The 25,847-nt window shown below is 42.5% G+C and overlaps 1 protein-coding gene across 1 annotated transcript in view; it reads left to right on the top strand.

Annotated features, from left to right (window-relative positions):
• The window catches only part of LOC137631158 (ubiquitin-like domain-containing CTD phosphatase 1), a 46,431-nt gene extending 21,895 nt beyond the window's left edge, over positions 1-24,536 (top strand). The window contains exons 4-6 of the mRNA XM_068362861.1: positions 529-702; positions 16,784-16,942; positions 23,540-24,536. Coding sequence (XP_068218962.1) covers positions 529-702; positions 16,784-16,942; positions 23,540-23,806 — 600 coding nt within the window. The 3' untranslated portion in view covers positions 23,807-24,536. The remainder of the gene's footprint in view (positions 1-528; positions 703-16,783; positions 16,943-23,539) is intronic.
• Positions 24,537-25,847: the final 1,311 nt, after the last annotated feature.

Here is a 25,847-nt window from a genome sequence, read left to right as displayed (position 1 = left end):
TACACCGATTGCTCAGGCCGCTAAAGTGTACTTTGCATGTACAGCTAGTGAGATGTCAGGGTTTTTCCCTTATACTTGCTCCGCACGTAGGAAAAACCCTGATCAAAAACCAGCCAGTTGTTTCGGACTTCCACCCACCTAAAGGGGGAATCATCCCTAATAAAGAGCGACGGGGTTTGTATTTAGTGTCGTAACAAAGGACAAATTTAAAGTAATTTGTATCTTTCCTAACGATACAAACCCTGAGTTCTTTTTACAAATTTGGCCCACCATCACCTATCCCCTTGTAAGTCCTACGTGGAACCAAAAGTGACAAGATAACAGGTGTGTGTGTGAGGGGCGGGTAGCTGATACTACCCCTCCGTCCGCTAACTAGCGGTAGGTTAGTTACACTTCGCTAAAAGTCTTATAGTCGGTCTTCCCGCTTCGCCAAAAGTATATCCCTAATAAAGAGTTCAAGGTTTATATTGTAAGGAAGAATACAAAATTTTAATTTTTCATTTTTTTGATTTAAACATTTCATTACAGGTTGAGAAGAGGGTACGTGAATATGAAGTCAAAATTTTAAATGATATGAGACCTGGTAAGAAATTACTTGTTCTTGACATTGATTATACGTTATTCGATCACCGGTCAACCGCTGAAACTGGAGCAGAACTTATGAGGCCTTTCTTACATGAATTTCTCACTTCTGCATATAAGGTAAAAGGATTTTTTTTTAATTGGTCAGTATTAGCTACTGTATTTTAGTATTGATTCCAGTCTTAGATAGAGAATAAGGAACCTAAATGCTGTATATTTTCTTCCACTAACTCACTCTGGTTAGACAATTGAATTCTTCACATAGTAAATAGTATTTACAAACCTTTTATAATTGTCTATTCTAAACGTCAGAAACTAGGCTTTTTAAATATTTAACTTAGCCGGTGAATATATAATAGCTGCTACTCAGCGGCTCGACAGAAAACACACTCAAAAAACTCGCGAGCGATCGCTATGAAGGTTGCGGGTGTGCCCACCAGCGCCAACTATCGGCCAGATACCACTCTTGCATGTAAACAAACCCTTCAATTCTTCTCTGTCGACCTTGACGACAAGACGTATCAATACTCGCTGTAGAACCTGGAGTTTTCTCAACATATTTGGTGAAGTACTTCATTTTGGTTTGAGCTTTCGCAGTGCAGGTGTTTTTCCTCAACATAAACTCTTGAACTCTTTATTGAATCAGATTAATTGTTGATGACTTGGATTGTTTTTTGGAATTTCTTTGACTAATTCAAAATGGCTGACCCTTCACAAGTACCTAGATTTCGTAAGTGTAATGCTAGGGACTGTAATAGGCGTCTTCCAAAGGCATCTCTCGACCCACATACTGTGTGTTCCAATTGTCGGGGTAAAACCTGTCAATTGGGAGATCGGTGTGAGGAATGCGTGGGCCTTTCGGAATTCGATTGGCTCGAATACGATAAGTATGCACGTAGGCTAGAGAGAGATAGGGTAAGGAGGAGTTCATCTAGGTCTGTAGATTTTTCCTCTCCACATGCCCCTGAACCTAATCCTTCCCCTGTAGTGGTTGTTCCTAACCCCCCTTCTAGCACTCAGGAACCATCTATGCAAGACATGTTACGTGCTATTCATGCCTTGGGGGAAAGAGTTGAAGCGTTAGCAACTGATCGTAATCAACTCATGGCTGACGTGAAGGAGCTTAAGTGTCAGAGTGCCACAGCGGAAAGTGGGAAAGTGATTAGTGCGCAAAGTGTTGTGAACAGTGTTGCGACCGAGGGTTCGTCTGTTCGTGCCTGTCGTTCACCTAGTCCGGGACCTCTTGCAAGCTCCCAAGCCCAGGGGAGAAGTAATGTCGTACGACTTATGGGTTCGAGAGGCCTTGATCAGCGAACAGACGTTCCCTCTATGGTATCAGGTGTATCTCACCAAGATCGCCCCTACCATAAGACAAGAGAGCCCATTTTCTCCTCGTCTTCCGAAGGCTTTTCGCGCAAGAAACCGTGGAGCAAGGTTTCTAGGCCTCTTAAACGGAAGTCGGTCCCTTCAGGACAGGTCCAGCGTCCTGGATGTAGTCATTGGGACAGTTCGGACCCGTTGCAGTCATCGGATGACTGCTCGCCGCCTAAGCAAGGCAAGGTTGTGCCGTCTCAGACGTTAACCCCGTCGTTTACCGCACCCATTCCCGTGGACCCTAAATGGGTTATACTGCAGGACATGCAGTCTAAGCTTGCCTCCCTTATGGAAGACTATTCTGCCGAGAAGTCCGTTGAGCCTAGCCGTTTATCTCATCGAGATCCTGGCCTTCAGCCACCCAAACGTTCCTTTGTGCGTCCTGTTGACGTTGGCGTAGCCAAGTCACGTCAGTCAGGTTGTTTAGAACCACACTCGATGCGGTCTCGTGTGGATTTTCAGCCGCATTTGGACGTTAGGCCACTTGCTGATGCTCCTGTTGACGTTCAGGACGTTCGCCAACCATCGGAGTTAACTTGTTTTGACGCTGAGCGTCAACCTCCGCAGTCTAGAGTTGTTTTGACTGCTCAGACTAGGCGGTCAAAGCAGTCTCGAGTGGACGCTGTGCGTCCTCACGCACCTGTTGTTGTTGACAGTTCGCAGACTGTCAAGCAGTTACATGACGTTGCGTCCTGGTCCGCTACTAATGCACCAGTGCGTGTGGACGCTGCGTGTCAAGCATTGCCAACCCCTTTGCTTGTTTCTCAGCAGTTGTCAGATGAGGAACCTTCAGATGAGGACGTTGCTGACCCTCAGCCTGAGGATCATCCTTCAGATATAGATGAACCCAGAACAGTTCCGCCATCAATAGACTTTAAGAAAGTCATGTTAATTTTTAAGGAGTTGTTTCCCGATCACTTCGTCTCTGTTGCTCCTCGTTTGCCGCCGTCTGAGTTTGTTTTAGGCGTACCTGCTGACATGCCAGCCTTTACAAAACTTGTGCTCTCTCGCTCATCCAAGAGAGCTTTACGGCTTTTATGCGATTGGTTGGAAACCAAGAGGAGTTTGGGGAAGACGGCCTTTACCTTCCCTCCATCTAAACTCTCTTCTAGATCGAGCGTCTGGTATGCCACGGGAGAAGTTCTCGGCTTGGGAGTCCCTGCCTCTGCCCAGGGCGACTTCTCAAGCCTTGTAGACTCTCCCCGCCGCCTTGCCCTGAGACGCTCGAAGATTAGTTGGTCCTCCTCGGACCTTGACCATCTGCTGAAAGGCATTTATAGAGCCTTTGAAGTTTTCAACTTCCTTGACTGGTGTTTGGGAGCCTTAAGTAGGAAAATCTCATCGGCTGATAGAGATGTCTCCGTACTTATTATGTCCTGCATGGATAAAGCCATCCGCGATGGATCCAATGAGCTCTCCTCCTCTTTCACTTCAGGAGTCCTTAAGAAGCGAGAGTCCCTTTGCTCTTATCTGTCGGCAGGAGTTACTCCCTGTCAAAGATCTGAACTACTCTTTGCTCCCTTATCGAAGTTTTTGTTCCCTGAACATTTGGTTAAGGACATAGCTTTGTCACTCGTGCAGAAGGACACCCATGACTTGGTTGCGTCCTCTGCTCGCAAAGGGACTCCTTCGACATCCTTTTCTGCAAGACCAAGGATAGACACTCCGGCGTCCAGGTTTATTCCGCCCTTTCGTGGCAGAGCTCCCAGCAGGGGAAGTACTCGTGCCAAGGGAAAGAGAGGAAAGAAGAGAGGAGCCAAGTCCTCACGTGGCAGAGTCTGACTGCCCGCAGCCTCAGACAGCAGTAGGTGCCAGACTCAAGAACTTCTGGCAAGCCTGGGAGAAGAGGGGCGCAGACCAACAATCTGTGAGGTTGCTCAGAGAGGGATACAAAATTCCATTTGTACACAAACCTCCTCTAGCGACTTCCCCCATCGACCTCTCTCCCATTTACCGAGAGGAATCAAAGAGACAAGCCCTGAAACTAGAAGTGTCTCTTTTGCTAGAGAAGGGAGCGGTGGTGAAAGTCTCGGACCTTCAATCACCGGGGTTTTACAACCGCCTCTTCCTAGTACCGAAGAAGACAGGAGGTTGGAGACCGGTGCTAGACGTCAGTGCTCTAAACGTCTTTGTCACGAAGACAAAGTTCACCATGGAGACCACGAAGTCAGTCTTAGCAGCGGTCAGAAAGGGAGACTGGATGGTCTCTCTCGACCTAAGAGACGCATACTTCCACATCCCCATTCACTCAGATTACCAACCTTTTCTGAGGTTTGTTTTCGACAATGTGGTGTACCAGTTTCGGGCCCTGTGCTTTGGCCTAAGTCCTGCTCCTCTCGTGTTTACGAGGCTTATGAGGAATGTTGCAAAATTCCTCCATTTATCGGGAATCCGAGCCTCCCTTTACTTGGACGACTGGCTTCTCAGAGCCTCGTCCAGTCATCACTGTCTGCAGGATCTTCATTGGACATTGGATCTGACCAAGGAATTGGGACTTTTGGTCAACATGGAAAAGTCCCAGCTGATTCCATCCCAAACTATACTGTATTTAGGGATGGAGATTCGCAGTCCAGTTTTTCGGGCTTTTCCGTCTGCCCCCCGAATAGAGCAAGCCCTGCTCATAATCCAACTGATGTTGAAGAGAGAACGCTGCTCAGTCAGGAATTGAATGAGTCTAGTAGGAACTCTATCATCCCTGGAGCAGTTTGTCTCGCTAGGAAGGCTACACCTTCGACCTCTCCAGTTCCATCTAGCTTTTCACTGGAAAAAGGACAAGACGTTAGAGGCGGTCTCAATCCCGATCTCCGAAGCAGTAAAGGCATGCCTGAATTGGTGGAACGACAATATCAGTCTTAAGAGAGGGACTTCCCCTAGCAGTTCAGAAACCAAACCACGTTCTATTCTCAGACGCATCGGATTTGGGTTGGGGTGCGACCCTGGACGGTCGGGAATGCTCAGGTCTGTGGACCTCAAGTCAGAGGAGCTTGCACATCAACGGCAAGGAGCTTTTGGCAGTCCACCTGGCCTTGATGAACTTTGAGAGTCTCCTTCGAAACAAAGTGGTAGAGATCAACTCGGACAATACCACAGCCTTGGCATACATTTCCAAGCAAGGAGGCACCCACTCCCTGACGCTGTACGAGATCGCAAGGGACCTGCTCATTTGGTCAAGAGATCGAGGCATCTCCCTGTTAACGAGGTTTATCCAGGGCGACTTGAACGTCTTAGCAGATTGCCTCAGTCGGAGGGGTCAGATAATTCCTACGGAATAGACCCTCCACAAGGACGTGTGCAAGAGGCTTTGGGCGACTTGGGGTCAACCCACCATAGACCTCTTTGCAACCTCGGTGACCGAGAGACTTCCAATCTATTGCTCTCCAGTCCCAGACCCAGCAGCAATACATATAGACGCATTTCTTCTAGATTGGTCTCATCTAGACCTATATGCATTCCCACCATTCAAGATTGTCAACAAGGTACTGCAGAAGTTCGCCTCTCACGAAGGGACAAGGTTGACGTTAGTTGCTCCCCTCTGGCCCGCGAGAGAATGGTTCACCGAGGTACTTCGATGGCTGGTAGACTTTCCAAGAAGTCTTCCTCTAAGAGTAGACCTGTTACGTCAGCCCCACGTAAAGAATGTACACCAAAGCCTCTCCGCTCTTCGTCTGACTGCCTTCAGACTATCGAAAGACTCTCTAGAGCTAGAGGCTTTTCGAAGGAGGCAGCCAGTGCGATTGCAAGAGCGAGGAGAGCTTCTACCATTAGAGTATACCAATCGAAGTGGGAAGTCTTCCGAAACTGGTGCAAGTCAGTATCTGTATCCTCGTCCAGTACCTCTGTAGCCCAAATCGCTGATTTTCTCTTACACCTGAGAAAGGTTCGCTCCCTTTCAGCTTCCACGATCAAGGGCTACAGGAGCATGTTGGCTTCGGTCTTCCGGCATAGAGGCTTAGATCTTTCCAACGATAAAGATCTACAAGATCTCCTTAAGTCTTTTGAAACCTCTAAGGAACGTCGTTTGGCTACTCCTGGATGGAATTTAGACGTGGTTCTAAGGTTCCTCATGTCAGACAGGTTTGAGCCATTACATTCAGCCTCCCTGAAGGATCTCACTCTTAAGACTCTTTTCCTGGTGTGCTTGGCCTCGGCTAAAAGAGTCAGTGAACTTCATGCCTTCAGCAAGAACATCGGCTTTTCTACAGAAAAAGCCACTTGTTCTCTTCAACTTGGTTTCCTGGCCAAGAATGAACTGCCTTCTCGTCCTTGGCCTAAATCTTTTGATATTCCTTGCTTATCAGAGATCGTAGGCAACGAACTGGAGAGAGTGTTATGTCCCGTTAGAGCTCTTAAGTTCTATTTAGCTCGTACTAAGCCATTACGAGGTAAATCTGAAGCGTTATGGTGTTCGGTTAAGAAACCATCCTTACCTATGTCAAAGAATGCTTTGTCATATTTTATCAGATTTTTAATACGAGAAGCCCATTCCCACTTGAGTGAGGAAGACCGATCTTTGCTTAAGGTTAAGACGCACGAAATTAGAGCTATAGCAACCTCCGTGGCCTTCAAGCAAAATAGATCTCTGCAAAGTATCATGGACGCGACTTTTTGGAGAAGCAAGTCAGTGTTTTCATCATTTTACTTGAAAGATGTCCAGACTCTTCACGAGGACTGCTACACACTGGGTCCATTCGTAGCAGCGAGTGCAGTAGTGGGTGAGGGTTCTACCACTACACTTCCCTAATTCCAATATCCTTTTTAATCTGTCTCTTGAAATGTTTTTAATATTGTTTTATGGGTTGTACGGAAGGCTAAGAAGCCTTTCGCATCCTGGTTGATTTGGCGGGTGGTCAAAGTCATTTCTTGAGAGCGCCCAGATTAGGGGTTTGATGAGGTCCTGTTAGTATGGGTTGCAACCCTTTATACTTCAGCTCCTGGGAGTCTTTCAGCATCCTAAGAGGATCGCTGGGCTTCGTGAGGAAGACAGACTTACAAGGCAGAGTAATCGTCTAAGTCAACTTCCTTACCAGGTACCTATATATTTTGGTTTTGTTATATTGATAACTGTCAAAAACTCTTAGCTTATACGCTGTAAACTTAATTAACTCTGGTCTCTACCCACCGCCTTGGGTGTGAATCAGCTATTATATATTCACCGGCTAAGTTAAATATTTAAAAATGATATTTTAATTATAAAATAAATTTTTGATTATACTTACCCGGTGAATATATAAATTAAAGGCCCTCCCTTCCTCCCCAATAGACGCAGCGGGACGAGAAGAATTGAAGGGTTTGTTTACATGCAAGAGTGGTATCTGGCCGATAGTTGGCGCTGGTGGGCACACCCGCAACCTTCATAGCGATCGCTCGCGAGTTTTTTGAGTGTGTTTTCTGTCGAGCCGCTGAGTAGCAGCTATTATATATTCACCGGGTAAGTATATTCAAAAATTTATTTTATAATTAAAATATCATTTTACAGTATCTTCATTTGGAATATTGCTGCAGCAAATGAAGGAATTAGCTTTTCATGGGGAAAGAAGGAATTAGGCTGTAAGAATCGCTTTCATTAATTCTTGGGAAAATCACATTCTTAACCCTTTTACCCCCAAAGGACGTACTGGTACGTTTCACAAAACTCATCCCTTTACCCCCATGGACGTACTGGTACGTCCTTGCTAAAAACTGCTATTTACATTTTTTTTTTTTTTTTTGCATATTTTTGATAATTTTTTGAGAAACTTCAGGCATTTTCCTAGAGAATGAGACCAACCTGACCTCTCTAAGATGAAAATTAAGACTGGTAGAGAACTTAAATAAAAAATATATACTGCAAAATGTGCTTGAAAAAAAAATAACCCCTGGGGGTTAAGGGTTGGAAATTTCCAAAGAGCCTGGGGGTGAAAGGGTTAAGATTTGTTGGAAAATTCTAGAGAAGTCTTTGAGATTTTAGTATATAATTTTTTCATATGTTTGTGGTAAACGTCTTTGGTAGCCCTCTGAGGATCTGATGATGCACTTAAGTCATCTGCCCATTTTGCCATATAGAAAATGTATTCAGCTTTCTAATGAAATTTTTAGTTTCTTTCTATCTTTATTTCTTTGTTAGTTACACTACAAAAAAACATAAGTAGTTGGACACATGATGTCAGTGCACAGAATAACAAAATTTGCAAGTCATGAGTCATACAGCAATTTTTTCACACCCGGGATAACCAGACCGCTATCCTTGGTGTCAACCATTCTTTGAAGTCGTTTACCTTGGAAGAAGTTTCTGAGGGAACCACATTTTTACCTTTGTACTTTCTCATCAAAGTGTAGATTTTACAGAATTGAAGCCGTCAGTTTGCCATAGCAAACTTAGCTGATGTTGTAGTTATTGCTATTATTATTACTTGCTAAGCTACAACCCTAGTTGGGAAAGCAGGATGCCATAGGCCCAATGGCTCCAACAGCAAAAAGTAGCCCAGTAAGGAAAGGGCATATGGAAATAATTATTCTAGAATTAATAACAATGCAAGTCATGAGTCTTACAGCAATTTTTTCACACCCTGGATAACCAGACCGCTATCCTTGGTGTTAACCATTCTTTGAAGTCTTTTACCTTGGAAGAAGTTTCTGAGGGAACCACATTTTTACCTTTGTAGTTTCTCATCAAAGTGTAGATTTTACGGGATTGAAGCTGTCAGTCTGTCATAGCAAACTTAGCTGATGTTGTAGTTATTGCTATTATTATTATTACTTGCTAAGCTACAACCCTTGTTGGGAAAGCAGGATGCCATAGGCCCAATGGCTCCAACAGCAAAAAGTAGCCCAGTAAGGAAAGGGCATATGGAAATAATTATACTAGAATTAATATCATTGCAAGTCATGAATCTTACAGCAATTTTTTCACAACTGGGATAACCAGACCGGTATCCTTGGTGTCAACCTTTCTTTGAAGTCTTTTACCTTGGAAGAAGTTTCTGAGGGAACCACATTTTTACCTTTGTAGTTTCTCATCAAAGTGTAGATTTTACAGAATTGAAGCTGTCAGTCTGTCATAGCAAACTTAGCTGATGTTGTAGTTACTGCTATTATTATTATTACTTGCTAAGCTACTACCCTAGTTGGGAAAACACGATGCCATAGGCCCAATGGCTCCAACAGCAAAAAGTAGCCCAGTGAGGAAAGGGCATATGGAAATAATTATTCTAGAATTAATAACATTGCAAGTCATGAGTCTTACAGAAATTTTTTGGATCACAACACTGCTGTCCTTGGTGTTAGTCTCTTACCTTGGAAGAAGTTTCTCAGATAACCACATTTTTACCTTAGGCAAGTAAAGGGTGATGTATTGTCAAGTAGTTTAATGAGAATACATAGTCAAATCTTAAATACTTTCATAGGGCATTGTTCACTCTTATAGTCAACAGTTAATTACAGAAAAACTAAACATTTTCCCATTTTTGTGAAGAAATTACCAGTTCCCCTTTTCTAGTTTTTTTTTTTCCTTGAAGCAGGATTAATTTTCTCAGGAAATTTTAGAAACGGATGGAGCGAGTTACTTGTATACTAAAATGGTACAGCTTGATGATAAGAGACCTAGGGGAATAGATGAAAAGTAACAGGCAGTTGTTTTAGGAGTCATAGCATTATACAATGAATGTGGTATTACATTCAGTTAGTAGGCAATTCATCACCGTTTGATTTTTCTACTAATCTTTAAACTGTTAATTTTCAATATTTAACTTAGCCGGTGATTATATAGCTGCAACTCTGTTGCTCGACAGACAACTCTACGGAAAAACTCGCCAGCGATCGCTACACAGGTTGCGGGTGTGCCCAACAGCGCCATCTGTCGACCAGATACCCAGCTCTCAATGTAAACAAAGACTCAATTTTCTCTCTGTCGAGCTATCGACAAGACGTACTTACTCGCTGTTGCTAAACTGGAGTTTTTCACATCTATTTGGTGAAGTACTATATTCTAGTTTTGAGCTTTCGCTATGCAGGTGTTTTATCTTCATCTTAAATCTTGAACTCGTTTTGGATAGATTTAATTATGGTGACAAAGAGAGTATGGACTTTCTTTCACTTTTAAATGGCCGACCCTTCCCTTAGACGGAAGTGTGTTTAGGCTTTTAGTAATTATCTTATCACGTTATAGATTTTCCTCTATATATTTTATATCTCTCCGCCTTTATTAGGCCTCTTCGATTAACTTTCCATTTATTATAAACATATAAAAATAAATTTTAATGTTTTGTTTATATGCGACCTTTAGGCGGTCCTAACTTGGAAACCGAAGTTAATCAACGTTGAGCCCTTTATATCGTAATTAGCTTTTAAAGAGCTAAGGATTTAAAACTTTTTAAATGTAATATTTTATGAAAGAATTTCTTTGATAGTCTTCGTACTGTTTTCAAAGATGAACTAACGTTTAGTTTATTTATGCTACGCAGTTGTTGACGTTCAGGACGTTCAACATGCGCTCTATCGTTACGATAGAGAGAGAGTGTATCACGGTTTCACTTTGCAGTAAGAGTAAATCGATTCTGACGTTTTGTTCATTCTTTCTTAGCTTAAATGTTTTAAATTCTATTTTAAAGGAATTTTTTATTTGAAAAACCTTTCAGTTTTTTCCTTTAGTCAAATAATATGTTTTTTTGACGAAATATAATTGGGCTCTTCTCTTAGGTGCGAAATCAAGAGAGAAAGAGAGAGAGAGATAGAGACGGAGGGAGAGAGAGGAGAGAAAACGTTCCGTTCAAGCGGGTAACGTTGTTCTCGAGTTACTCTCGTCCCTAGTCGCTGTACGGGGAGGAAGGATAAAACGTTTTTAGTTTTTTATTCTCGTCCCCAGGCTATGTGCGGTGAGAGATTGAAAACGTAGTTATATGAACTAGTGTTTAGTCTCTTTCCCAGCCACTGATTTTTTTATCTTAAAATATGTTTTCTGTTTTTTGCTGGTATTAACGAGCTTGCATTATACGACTGATTTCGCAATTACTACCTTTTAATGAAGGGTAGAATTGCGTGTTTCAGGTTGAAATCAGTAAAAGTTTCGATTTCAGTGAAATAAGTGCAAAACAGAAAATCGAAGTGATAAAGTGATATGCGCAAAGTGTTACAGTGTTGCGTCCGAGGGTTCGTCTGTTCGTGCCTGTCGTTCACCTAGTCCGGGACCTCTTGCATGCTCCCAAGCCCAGGGGAGAAGTAATGTCAAACGACTTATGGGTTCGAGAGGCCTTGATCAACGAACAGACGTTTTCCCTCTATGGTATCGGGTGTATCTTACCAAGATCTCCCCTACCATAAGACGAGAGAGACGTTGTTTCTCCTCGTCATCCGAAGGCTTTTCGCATAAGAAACCTGTCACAAGGTTTCGAAGCCCTTAAGCGAAAGTCAGTCCTTTCAGGACAGGTCCAGCGTCCTGGTTACAACCATTAGGACAGCTCTGACCCTATGCAGTCATCGGATAACTGCTCGCCGCCTAACAAAAGCGTAACACAGACTCCGAGAGTCTTTTTTTGTTGGCAAAGTGTTGCGGTCACAGACGTTACCCTCGTCTCTTACCACAACCATTTCCGTTGATCCTTAATGGGTTGTATGGCAAGACATGCAGTATATGCTTGCCTCCCTTATGGAAGACTATTCTGCCGATTAGTCCGTTGAGTCTGGCCGTTTATCTCATCGATATCCTGGCTTTCAGCCAACCTAACGTTCCTTTGTGCTTATTGTTGACGTTGGCGTAGCTTAGTCACGTCAGTCAGGTTGTTTAGAACCACACTCGATGCGGTCTCGTGTGGTTTTTCAGCCGCATTTGGACGTTAGGCCACTTGCTGATGCTCCTGTTGACGTTCTAGACGTTCACTAACAATCGGAGTTGACTTGTTTTGACGCTGTGCGTCAACCTCCGCATTCTAGAGTTGTTTTGACTGCTCAGTCTAGGCAGTCAAAGCAGTCTCGAGTGGACGCTGTGCGTCCTCACGCACCTGTTGTGGTTGACAGTTCAGTTGTTGACAGTTCACAGACTGTCAAGCAGTTACATGACGTTGCGTTCTGGTCCGCTACTAATGCACCAGTGAGTGTGGACTCTGCTTGTAAAGCATTGCCACCACGGTAGGTCTCTCCCTTGCTTGAGACTCAGCTTTTATCGGACAAGGTTCCTGTAGATGAGGAAGTTGCTGTTCCCCCTCCTACTGATATTCCCTTGTGGACTCTGTCAGATGGAGAGGAGCCTAAAGCTGCTTAGCCCCCTATGGACTTTAATTAAATCATGATGATTTTTTTAAGGATCTTTGTCCGGATCTTTTTGTAACTGCTGCTCCTCGTTCGCCTAAACGTCAGAGCTTAAACTAGGCCTAGCTACTTCGAAGCCGTTGTTTTTAAGCTAGTGCTCTCTCGCTCTCCTAGAGAGCTTTACGTTGGCTAGGCGACTGGTTTTTCACCAGGAGGAGTTTGGGGGATACAGCCTTTGCTTTCCCTTCTTTTAAACTGGTTTATAGAGCGAGAGTCTGATATGACACGAGAGAAGTTCTCGGCTTGGGAGTTCATGCCTCTGGCCAGATAGACTTCTCAATTCTCGTAGACTCTCCCTGGCGCCTGGCCAGGAGACGCTCCAAGTTTTTTACAGGTCAACTTCACAACTGTTTTCGAGCCTTTGAAGTTTTGCTGTACAATTATGTCATGCATAACAAGGCTTTCAGGGATGGTAAGCGGTACCGCCTCAGTCGCTAACCCCGTCTGTTGCCACACCTGCTCCCGTAGACCCTAAATGGGCTTTGCTGCAAGACATGCAGTCCAAGCTTGCGTCCTTGATAGAGGACTTTAATGCGGAGAAGGTTGCTACCGAACCTTCTGGCCAACAACCTTCCAACCGGTCGGTTGTGCGCCCTGTTGACGCTGAGGTAACCTACTCGCGTCTGCCAGTTGAGGTGGTTCCTCCACCGATGCGACCCAGTGTGGGTTGCCAGCCGCACGTTGACGTTAAGTGACGCTCGGAGGTGGTTGTTGACGTTCAGGACGTTCAACAACCAGCAGAGGTGACTTGTTTTGACGCAGTGCGTCAACCTCAGCAACCCGGTAGGGTGTTGACTGCACAACCCAGACGGTCTAGACAGTCTCGGGTTGACGCTGTGCTTCCTCGCGCACCCATGGTTGTTGACAGTTCACAGACTGTGCAGCAGTTCCATGATGTTGCGTCCGGCTCCGTCACGCATGCACCAGTGCGACCGGACTCAGCGAGCCAGACGTTGCCCACTCCGTTGCCGTTTCCTCATCAGTTTTCGGATGAGGAACCCTCTGATGAGGACGTTGCTGAACAACAAGACGATCAGCCCCCAGAATAGATCAAGCCCTGCTATCCATCCAGAAGATGCTGAAGAAGGAACGCTGCTCAGTCAGGCTGTGGATGAGTCTGGTAGGGACGCTGTCATCCGTGGAACAATTTGTGTCACTAGGAAGACTACACCTCCGTCCTCTTCAATGCCATCTAGCTTTTCACTGGAAAAAGGACAAGACGCTAGAAGCGGTCTCGATCCCGGTTTCCGAAAAGATAAAGTCTTGTCTGACTTGGTGGAAGGACAATATCAACCTAAGAGAGGGTCTTCCCCTGGCTGTTCAGACTCCCAACCACGTTCTCTTCTCGGACGCATCGGACGTGGGCTGGGGCGCGACACTAGACGGTCGGGAATGCTCAGGACTGTGGAACTCGAGTCAGAGGAGCATGCATATCAACTGCAAGGAGCTGTTGGCAGTACATCTGGCCTTGAAAAGCTTCAAGTCTCTCCTTCGAGGCAAAGTGGTGGAAGTTAACTCGGACATCACCACGGCCTTGGCGTACATCTCCAAACAAGGAGGTACCCACTCACTGACGTTGTACGAGATCGCAAGGGACCTGCTCATCTGGTCAAAAGGTCAAGACATCTCCCTTGTAACGAGGTTCATCCAAGGCGACTTGAACGCCATAGCAGATTGTCTCAGTCGGAAAGGGCAAGTAATTCCAACCGAATGGACCCTCCACAAGGATGTGTGCAAGAGACTTTGGGCCACTTGGGGTAAAACCATCCATAGATCTCTTTGCAACCTCGCTGACCAAGAGGCTTCCAATCTATTGCTCTCCAGTCCCGGACCCAGCAGCAATACATATAGATGCTTTCCTCCTAGATTGGTCACATCTGGATCTCTACGCATTCCCACCGTTCAAGATTGTCAACAAGGTACTGCAGAAGTTCGCCTCTCACGAAGGGACAAGGTTGACGTTAGTTGCTTCCCTCTGGCCCGCGAGAGAATGGTTCACCGAGATACTTCGATGGTTAGTAGACGTTCCCAGTAGTCTTCCTCTAAGGGTAGACCTTCTACGTCAGCCACACGTAAAGAAGGTACTCCTAAGCCTCCACGCTCTTCGTCTGACTACCTTCAGACTATCGAAAGACTCTCGAGAGCTAGAGGCTTTTCGAAGGAAGCAGCCAGTGCGATTGCTAGAGCAAGGAGAGCGTCTACCATTAGAGTCTACCAATCGAAGTGGGAAGTCTTCCGAGACTGGTGCAAGTCAGTTTTCTGTATCCTCGACCAGTACCTCTGTAGCTCAAATAGCTGTTTTTCTCTTATACCTGAGAAAGGGACGATCCCTTTCAGCTCCCACTATCAAGGGCTACAGAAGCATGTTGGCATCGGTCTTCCGGCATAGAGGCTTAGATCTTTCCAAACATAAAGATCTGCAAGACCTCCTTAAGTCTTTTGAGACCACCAAGGAGCGTCGTTTGGCTACCCCTGGATGGAATTTAGACGTGGTACTAAGATTCTTCATGTCAGACAGGTTGGAGCCGTTACAATCAGCCTCCCTGAAAGATCTCACTCTTAAGACTCTTTTCCTGGTATACTTAGCCTCGGCTAAAAGAGTCAGTGAGATTCATGCCTTCAGCAAGAACATCGGATTTTCGTCAGAAAAAGCCACTTGTTCGCTACAACTTGGTTTTCTAGCCAAAAATGAGCTGCCTTCTCGGCCTTGGCCTAAATCTTTCGATATCCCCAGCTTATCGGAGATCGTAGGCAATGAACTAGAAAGAGTCTTATGCCCTGTTAGAGCTCTTAAGTTCTATTTAAAGCGTACTAAACCTTTATAAGGCCAATCTGAAGCTTTATGGTGTTCAGTTAAGAAACCATCCTTGCCTATGTTAAAGAATGCTTGGTCAGACTTTATCAGATTGTTAATACGAGAAGCTCATTCACATCTGAGTGAGGAAGACCGAACTTTGCTTAAGGTGAAGACGCACGAAGTTAGAGCTGTAACAACTTCCGTGGCCTTTAAGCAAAATATATCTCTGCAAAGTATAATGGACGCAACCTATTGGAGAAGCAAGTCAGTGTTCGCGTCATTTTACTTGAAAGATGTCCAGTCTCTTTACAAGAACTGCTACACACTGGGACCATTCGTAGCAGCGAGTGCAGTAGTGGGTGAGGGCTCAACCACTACAATTCCCTAATTCCTTATCCTTTTAATCTGTCTCTTGAAATGTTTTTTTTTTTTATGGGTTGTCCGGAAGGCTAAGAAGCCTTTCGCATCCTGGTTGATTTGGCGGGTGGTCAAAGTCATTTCTTGAGAGCGCCTAGATTAGGGGTTTGATGAGGTCCTGTTGTATGGGTTGCAACCCTTGATACTTCAGATCCTAGGGGTCGATCAGCATCCTAAGAGGATCGCGAGGCTCCGTAAGGAAGACGTACTTAAAAGGCAGAGTAATTGTTCAAGTCGACTTCCTTACCAGGTACCTATTTATTTTGTTTTTGTTATTTTGATAACTTCTAAAATGAAATAAAAAGCTCTTAGCTCATAAAGTGTAAACATATATTACTGGTCTCTACCCACCATCCTGGGTGTGAATCAGCTATATAATCACCGGCTAAGTTAAATATTGAAAAATGTTATTTTGATTATAAAATAAATTTTTGAATATACTTACCCGGTGATTATAAATTAAATGACCCTCCCTTCCTCCCCAATAGAGACGCAGTGGGACGAGGAGAAAATTGAGTCTTTGTTTACATTGAGAGCTGGGTATCTGGTCGACAGATGGCGCTGTTGGGCACACCCGCAACCTGTGTAGCGATCGCTGGCGAGTTTTTCCGTAGAGTTGTCTGTCGAGCAACAGAGTTGCAGCTATATAATCACCGGGTAAGTATATTCAAAAATTTATTTTATAATCAAAATAACATTTTGAGTATTGGGACATAAATCGTTAATGTAATTAGTTTTCATATTTGAGTAATTAATATTGTCTTGTAGTACTATACTGTAGTGTTTTCTTATATATTGAAAAATTATATTTAGACATTTGAATAAAATTTTTAGTTTATTTTAGTGAGATCGGTGTTACTGTGGACATGACTCATGGTATAAACAATCTCCAATAGATATAGTAGATTTGAGAACAAAGCCCTCAGAAGGATATTGGGAGTTAAATGGCAGGACAGGATTAGAAATGAAACTATAAGAGATATTACTTGAGTGCCATATGTTGATGAGATCATGATGGGGGGTAGATGGAGATGGTTTGGGCATGCTCTTCGCACACCCCAAGAGAGATTAGTTCATTAAACGTTCAGCAGGGCTCCACAACGCACTAGAAAAGTTGGAAGACCCAGGCCTACATGGCTGAGGACTGTGAAGCGTGAAGTAGGAGATGATGAATGGAGAAGTATTGAATTAAAATCTCAAGATAGATACGACTGCCAAAATCTAACCGAGGCTCTTTGCGTCAATAGGCGTAAGAGGAGGTGATGATGATGAGTTTTATTTCTTTTTTATTTTATTGCCTAGAGCAGAAACATAATGGAAAATTTACTTTTTCAGAGTTATGATATTGCCATCTGGTCTGCTACAAGTATGAAGTGGATTGAAGAGAAAATGAAACTCTTAGGCGTTTCTTCACACCCTGACTATAAAATAGTCTTCTACTTAGACTCGTTGGCCATGATTACCGTCGAAACTCAAAAATATGGAGTAATTGAGGTTAGTGAAATATGAACATTGGTTGGTGTACATTTGTTTTTGTTTGCAGTTGACAGTCATCTTGTGAATGTACAGTCGTGTAACCAAGGGAATAGAACTAAGGAAATGAAGGGAAATGGAAAAGCAAGTGTAAAGGCAGATAAAATATTATTTCTATTGATCTCATCTGTGGTTCACACTGCTTCCTTTTCCAAGCTAGCTATATGTTGAGGTTTATACTAAAATCTAAAATTTCCTATTTTCTCTCACTGTATTAGCAGTGCCCCTCTCGTGGAATATTTTATGTGGCAGTGTATAGCAATAAAAGAACTTGGGCAAGCCAAACCGTAACAGTAATTGTCAGTCTTCTCGTCGGTTGTTAATACAGTAATTTCTTCCAATTCAGATTTTGATTTATTTTTCTTTTAAATGGGTTATTTAGCTTCAGATTAATAGAGAATGTCTTCTGGTGTTGCTATGCATTTGTGTTAATTTTTTTAGAGGTTTATTGCTGGATGATAAAGATCCATATTCCCTTTGTTTCATGTGTCAAGGGCAACATTGTGATTCAAACAATCATTGTGTTGAGTTTGTTTGCTTACAATATATGTAATATGTGGCAAGTTTTGCATAAAGGACTCCAAAAAGTAAAGTGTCTTTTAGTACAGAAGAAAATCAGAAGGCTAGGCTATTGGAGTACAGTACAGTAAGGATGTGATGATATTGGTCGGCTATTACAGAGCTTTCTGGGGTTGGTAGTACAGTAGTAAGCTTCGTGAGATTTTTACTAAGTTCACTCTGTGTAATCTGAGAAGGCTAATACACCTGGCAGAGGCAAATTTAATGTTCATACCTTACCCTCCCCTGATCCAAACTTTAGGATAACTCATAAAGCATTGCTTAGTAATTCTAGTGTGCAGTACTAGTTAGTAAGTGTTCTGATGGTACACAGTGTACAGTGGAACCTCTACATACGAATTTAATCCGTTCCAGAACCAACTTCGGATGTAGAAATTGATCGGATGTCGAAACGAATTTTCCCATAAGAATACATTGAAATAGGATTAATCCGTGGTTGAGCCCAAAAACCTATGATAACTTCTTAATAAACTACTACACATAATTTTCCCATGAGAATAATGAACACTAAATTAGATAATAGACATGTAAATAAGAAGAATAGACATGTAAATAAGAAGAATTAGCAAAAAATGATAAATAAGAAACGGGTTTTTAGCGTCACTTTACCTTAGAAACTCCAGCGCAGGTGTTGTTCGTCTTCGCTACGCAGAGAGGAGAGAGGAGACGGACGGAGGTAGAGAGGTTAACTACGATAAACGTAACACTACCGTAACTTATTCTAACTTACACTAAGTGAACTTTAACATAACTTAGCTTATTTTTATTTATTTTTATATTTTATATTTTTTTTTACATTTTCTTTTTTCTTTTTGATGATTACGTAATTTTAATCACTATCACTTACATTTAAAATTGACTGAATTTCTTTTGCTTCACTCTTTTCCGTTTTCTGTGTTTCACTTTCTTCCTCTTCACTCTTTGCCGTTTTCTTCGGTTCACTTACATCCTCTTCATCGCGAGTTCGCTTCGCAGTTTTTTTAAAGAAAGCATCGATAGATAATTGCTTCGTACGGCTTTTCAGAATGTTTCGAAAGTGCGTTAGGCAAACATCATCGAATTGAGAAACTACACGACAAACCTGCAATTTCTTTGGATGGTATTTGTCGATGAAGTCGACCACGTCTTGATATTTTCCTAACACCTCTTTTATTTGCGCTGAACCTAACACATGTTCTACCTCCTCGCTCTCTTCCTCGTCATCACTCATGTGCTCCGACATAGCATGGAGTTCCTTGAGCTCATCCGTCGTCAGTTCGTCGTGATGTTCGGCGACGAGTTCCGTAACGTCATCTGCGTCGACCTCCAGACCCATGGACTTGCCAAGGGAGACGATTTCCTCTACGGCTTCCGCTGCACCGACCACGGGATCAGGTTCGGGGTTAAAACCCTCGAAATCTCGGGGAGAAACTGCATCAGGCCACAGCTTCTTCCATGCAGAATTGAGGGTCCGTCGAGTTAATCCCACCCAAGCCTGATCAATGATCTTTAAGCAGTGCACGATATTGAAGTGGCCCCTCCAAAATTCACGCAAAGTCAAGTTGGTGCTTTGCGTGACATTAAAGCACTGCTTGAATAAGTGCTTGGTGTACAGCTTCTTAAAATTAGAGATGACTTGCTGGTCCATGGGCTGGAGGATAGAGGTGGTATTTAGTGGAAGATACAGCACCTTTATGAACTTGAATTCATCGAAGATATCATCTTCAAGTCCGGGGGGGTGAGCGGGTGCATTGTCAAGGCATAGCAGGCACTTTAAAGGCAATTTCTGCTCATGAAGATACTTCTTCACAGAAGGACCGAAAACTTGGTTTACCCATTGCACAAAGAATTGCCTAGTGACCCAGGCCTTCGAGTTGGATCGCCAGAAAACATGAAGCTGATCCTTATCGACGTTGTGTGCTTTAAAGGCCCTAGGGTTCTCTGAATGGTAAACAAGCAAGGGCTTAACTTTAAAGTCCCCGCTAGCGTTGGCACATAGAGCAAGAGTCAACCGATCCTTCATTGGCTTATGCCCAGGCAATTTCTTCTCTTCAGCAGTGATGTAGGTTCGACTCGGCATCTTCTTCCAAAACAGCCCGGTTTCATCACAATTGAACACCTGCTGCTCTACGTAGCCTTCTTCCTTTACGATATTTTCGAATTTCTTAAAGTCAGTTGCAGCCTTTGTGTCCGCACTAGCAGCCTCTCCGTGGCGAACAACTGAATGAATCCCGGACCGTTTCTTAAATTTCTCGAACCAGCCACGAGATGCCTTGAAATCATCTAAGGAAGGCTCGGTTGAACTCTCCCCAGCATCACCCACAGAGCTCTCCTCCTTCAAGTCCGTAAAGATGGCGTGCGCCTTCTCGCAGATGACTGTTTCGGTGATGGTGTCGCCAACGATCTCTCTATCCTTAATCCACACTAGTAGAAGTCGTTCCATCTCTTCTATGATAGGGGTACGGCGTTTGGAAATTATAGTGATCCCCTTAGAAGGTTTCACTGCTTTAATAGCTTCCTTCTGTTTAAGGATTGTCGAGATCGTCGACATATTACGGCCATACTGTTTAGCAAGTTCACTCACGCGGATGCCACGCTCATGTTTTTCAATAATTTCCTGCTTAATTTCTATAGAAAGCATTTCCTTCTTCCTTTTCTCACCACTACCACTACCACTGGCAAAACTAAGCCTTTTTGGACCCATGATTTACGTAAATTATCGTCAATGGATGCACGTAAAAAATCACGATTAATTCACAGTTAATATCACAACGCAAAGAGCACAACCACACGAAGCCGGCGAGAACAGAGGACTGACCCAAGCCGCGCTAATTGAGCGTCCCTCCGAGGTCGATGTGCTGCCTTCTATCGGCGGAAATAAAAAACACTTCAGGCGCTATGAGCACCGACTACGCGTACGAGTATTGTTTACTTCGGGTGTCGAAAAAAACATTCGGGTGTAGAGTCGGAACGTGTTCGAATTGTACTTCGCGTGTCGAAAAATTCGGATACAACCGGTACGACGAAAATTGCTACTTCGTGTGTCGAAATAAAATTCGGGTGTAGAGTCAAAAATTTGCTCGAATTTTACTTCGGATGTTGGAAAATTCGGATGTAGATACGATCGTGTGTAGAGGTTCCACTGTATTATAGAGTTGATAGCTCAATCACGAGCCTTGCTCTTTTTATTTACTTCAGGCCTTTGCAAAACCCTTGCTTTCCCAAAATCCAGTCAACTCTTTAAGATCACCTGGTTCAGAGATAGAAGACTGAGCATGGTATTTGGATTGTAATATCTATCCACTCCCTGCTGTAAGCACTCAAACACAACCTCTTTGTACCATTATTAATAGCTGATAAAAATTGATAAATTGATGTCTCAGTTGGAAGGGAAGTTTACGAATTATTCTTCTCATCTATTATTGAAATCTTATGTCCCATGGAAGCGTTTATTAACCCCTTTTCTACGATGACGTCGTTTGACATCGGAACACGCCTGGTGATACAAACGATGACGTCCAGATAAGTCATTTACAAATATAAACCATATGCAGGTTAGAATTACTCATATAACTCTTATATCCTACAAAAGAGTATAGCACATGGTTGTATATCACACAGTTCACACACAGGAATTTTCACTAAAAAAATCTCCTCTCCCTGATATTAGCTCCTCCTATCTTCACCCAACAAACAAATTCTTTGAAATTCTAGCTTTTATTTCTGATTGTGTGAGAGCTATTTTAGTCTTTTTATGGTATCACATATAATGACATCACTCTCTCTAGACAATGGCAATATTCCCAACCCGAGGCATTGCTCAACCCCCCCCCCCCCCCCCACCCATTTTAGAGATGTAAGGATCCTCACATCTCATCCCGCCTCCAACTGAAACTTTTACGAGTCCTTAATCGGCGTCAATGACCTTAGATGTCAGGATGCCTGAAAACTTTAAATTATTCATTATTCATGGTTATGTAATTTTAGTGTATTTCTACATTTGCATACATGTTCAAATCACTTAGAAAGTACTTTGCAGCGTTCTCTGCCTCTGACCACAGTTCCACTCACGTCACCAAAACATTTTTCCAGGAATGCAAGTTGACACAATATTTTTTTTCTTATTGTATTCCTTTTTTCCTTAACTATCATTTCTACAAAATAACATCATAATGTCTTATTGATTTCATATTAGTATTGTTCATTGTTTTCACAAGTAATTGTTAGCCTACTGTCATTATTTTCAGTTGACATTCTATGCAGTACAGTTTTCGTCATGTTCTTACATTCGCAGTCTCTATTCAAACCCGTGAAATGTCCAAAACAGGAAAATATCCCCCCCCCTTCTCTCAATTTTTTGTTTTATGTCTTGGTAAACTTTTTCTCACAATTTTCATTTGTTTAATTTGCCATCATAAAATCAATCTCTCTCTCTCTCTCTCTCTCTCTCTCTCTCTCTCTCTCTCTCTCTCTCTCTCTCTCTCTCTCTCTCTCTCTCTCTCTCTCTCTCTCATATATATATATTAGGTATACCGGATATTCATTTATATATTTTATAGGTTTCTGTTAATAAATTCACACAGATATTTTAGCTGCTTGCATGATTGTGCATTTGACCTATTTATTTTCCTATAGTTAAGGTGCACTGGAATCGACCTAGCTTTGCCCGTTGATAGTCCCACATTTGATCCAAGTCGTGAACCGAGGTGTTTTATATCTATTTCTGGAAAAAGCTATTTTGTGACTGTTGGCAGAATCAGTGAATGAAATATGGATTACTTTAATTTGATACAGTTTATTTCCTTTACTCACTGGGCTATTAGTTTATAGTTTACCCAGTCGACCGTCGGTGATCGAACCTGCTCTTAGATTGTTCACATAATGCGTTTCAAGTTGTCTTCCCCCTGGTTTAGTTTACAATTATTACTTTGATATGTGCATGAGAATTGTTTCTGGGAGATCATGATCTACATTCCCTTGTATTGTGTGTGGGCAATTCTGTAATTAAAATAATCGATGTGAAGAGTGTTTCACTCTGTACCACGAATGGGTAAATATTTTTCAATGGTTGATGATCAAGTTAACAGTTTTAATGAGTCGGAGGAAGACTAGGCTAGTTTTTTGTAGTGAGATGATGACAATATTGACACACTTCAAACTTTAGACAACACAAGTTCAACCACTTTTTCAATTGTGATTAGCTTCAGAAGCTCTGGACATCACGTGTTCCGTTTGTTTAAACTTAAGAAGTCCAGTGAATCCTCCCTTACTTTTGATAGTTATGACCCTTCTCAACCCATTGTCAAACCTAACCCAACCCCCCTTAGTCATTCTAAATTAAAAGCATTTAATTCAGGAAGAGTTCTTTACATACACTGCTCTCCACAGACTTGCAAGTCTTGTATAGGGCCTTGAAATCTTTACATACTTTAGTCCTTCAGCTGTTAAAACCCTTCCATTCCACAATTCTATTTACTGTATAAGACTAATTTGATTGTGATGCAGAAGACCAAATGGTTTGTCTTGATCCCATATTCTGCCATTCACTAAACTATGTGCTTATCACCAGGGAAGACTGGAATGTCGCTAACTATCGGAATGTGCAGTTAACCCTCCCTAAAATTTTAATAGCTTGTTCTTTTCAGCTTTGCTAAAAGTAATAACCCCTAATAAATAGCTAAAGGTTTGCATCATTAGAAAAAATACAAATTATCTACGAATTTGTCATATTTATTTTAAAATTATTTAATCTTTATCAATTAGATCAAAAGTAACATTTATACTACAACTCCAAACTTTCTATTTGCTGCAGGCTAACTAGTTTGGCTTTTGCCATTTTGGTATTACTGACAATCGATTTATTCTCTTTTTACGGACTGTTGTAAATACTGCATTTTTTCTTACATTGGATGGAAAAGTTTTATATGGATACATATAAGTGAGTGGGATGTATTTAAAATTTAAATTATTGTACAAGCAGTAATCAGATTTTTATTTCAGGTAAAACCTCTTGGTGTTGTGTGGGGTAAGTTCAAGCATTACACTCAGAAAAACACAATCATGTTTGATGATTTACGTCGGAATTTTCTTATGAATCCCCAAAATGGCCTCAAGATACGACCATTCCGTCAAGCCCATCAAAATCGTACAACTGATCGGGAATTAGTGCGATTAGCATCATATTTAGAAGATCTTTCTGCTCTTGCAGACATTTCAACGGTCAATCATTCTAAGTGGGAACATTATCGTAAAGATGGATATAACTGACCTATTAATCCCATTCTGAGGTTTCGTAAGTACTTTGCCTTTTTTTATTCTCAGTGCTAAAGCAGAAACTAAGTTTTCATATGAAATATTTCCTGGATATTTATCTTGCCTGACTATATAGGAGCAAGGTCAAACTACAGTATAGCATTGCAGTATATAGCCGTATCTATGTTATTTGCCGTTCAATTTGTCTCATCCCGATCAGTGTGAAGCACCAATTCTGCTGAGAGTACATTTGTACAGTATCGTGATGTTTCTTCATGTTTAGTATTTATTGAATTATGACATTTTGTTCACCCAAAGTGCTCTAAAATGAAAAAAAAGTACATTTTTAATCTTCATAGTGAAAGGTAGCAGGTTTTCATTAAGATGTGTAAAGTGCATATGTGTAATCAATAGATTTTGTACAGGGTGTTTAGGTATTTGTGATGCTGCCTATGTCAAGAATTGAGATCATTTCATTCCAGAAGTACATTATATGTTCCTGTGAATATGAGATAGGAACTCCCTTATAGATGTTTTGTAATGAGTTGATATATATTTTTTTATACTGTTGACTTCTTTAATGATAAGGAATATATGTATGTAACATGTATATGACATGATATTTTTATCAGTGCCAATGTTGTATTTATATAATTTATGGCATCATATACCAAAGGTTTGTTTATGTAATGTACGAATTAATGTTTTATTTTTAATTTCTAAATATATTATGCCAACAATTCCATCATTTCTGTATTTTTTGCATTTACTTTTTAAAATAGGTCAAGCTTTGATAAATTATTTTTGTGCCACGTCAAATACTGTGTACTTGGTGCTTAATATGAAACAATTATTACTGTTTTATGAACTGTATTCTTATTCCCCATATTTTATGTTTAAAAATTGGGGAAAGGCTTCATGCTTCATGATTCTTGGAACAATATTGATAAAATAATTTATCAAGGGGATACAAAACTTAATTTGTTCCAGCAAAACATACAAATCTTCCGCTCTTTATGTAGGAGTATTTATTTCAGGAAAGCTGAAACTAGTTGTTGAAGCTTTTGCGAGGTGTCCCTACCCTCCGCTAGTTAGCACGGGGGGAGTAGCGGCGTAGCTAGCCACCCCGCTTACCCCAGCACCGGCAACTGACCGACACTTTTTATTTTGGCTCGGTATAGTAAAGAAGTCTTTTTTTCCGCCAAAACCTTTTAAACAGTTTACAATTAAAACCACCCTGCTTAAGCTTAATAAGTTCTTTTTCATTCAGAGCGGGTTTCCTTTAGGCTCGTATTCCCCGTGCAAGGCAAGGTAGTCAGAGGTCATACAGTGAGGCACACAAAGGGGATAGTCATTCTCCCAAGGGGTTGATTCCCCCCCTCTCCCCCAGAGACTTCAAAAGTCTTTGACCCTAAGAATCTTGCTCCCGCTCAACTGTTTGGTCGCGGCATCTGTTCTCCCTAACGTTTGCTCTGCTACGGCGGGTGGGTGTGAGTGAGGAGTCACTGACAAGGACTCCTCGAAGTAGCTTGACGGGTAACTCTTCGTGGTGAACCTAGAAACAAGGTTGAAGCAGAGTGTGCTGCCCGGAGGTCTGCTTCCCAGGTATTGGATAATTTTCCCTTCCAAGGGAGAGTTAACCTCCACCAGGAGTTAAGCAACTTTCCCTTCTGAGGGAGAGTTGCCCTCCACCAGCCACTGTCCAGCAATCCTCCCTCTTGGGGGGAGAATTGCCGACAGCACCAGCAAAGGTTGGTTGCCTCTCCTGTCCATGGGAGAGACTGCCTTCACCTGTGTGGTTTCCCCTTTTCGGGCAATTGGATTCATCCATGCCCCGCCCTTGTTCTTTGGAGATTGGCGACGAAGGAGTTAGGTGACTGCTTGCAGTATCCACTTACCGCCGCTGTACCCTAAGTGTACAAAACCAGTCTCATTGCAGCTTTCCTTTGGGGTCTTTGCCTCGGATGCTGATGACTGCCGACCGTCTGCGGCCAGCGCCTCTCCCATCAACGAGCTCATAGGTTTTAGCTCTTCGTATTTATAGCCGACATCATGC

Source organism: Palaemon carinicauda, chromosome 39, assembly GCF_036898095.1.
Source record: "Palaemon carinicauda isolate YSFRI2023 chromosome 39, ASM3689809v2, whole genome shotgun sequence".
In the NCBI taxonomy this organism is placed as follows: domain Eukaryota; kingdom Metazoa; phylum Arthropoda; class Malacostraca; order Decapoda; family Palaemonidae; genus Palaemon; species Palaemon carinicauda.
Note: the sequence above shows the minus strand (reverse complement) of the source record. Positions and strands in the feature narration are given on the sequence as shown.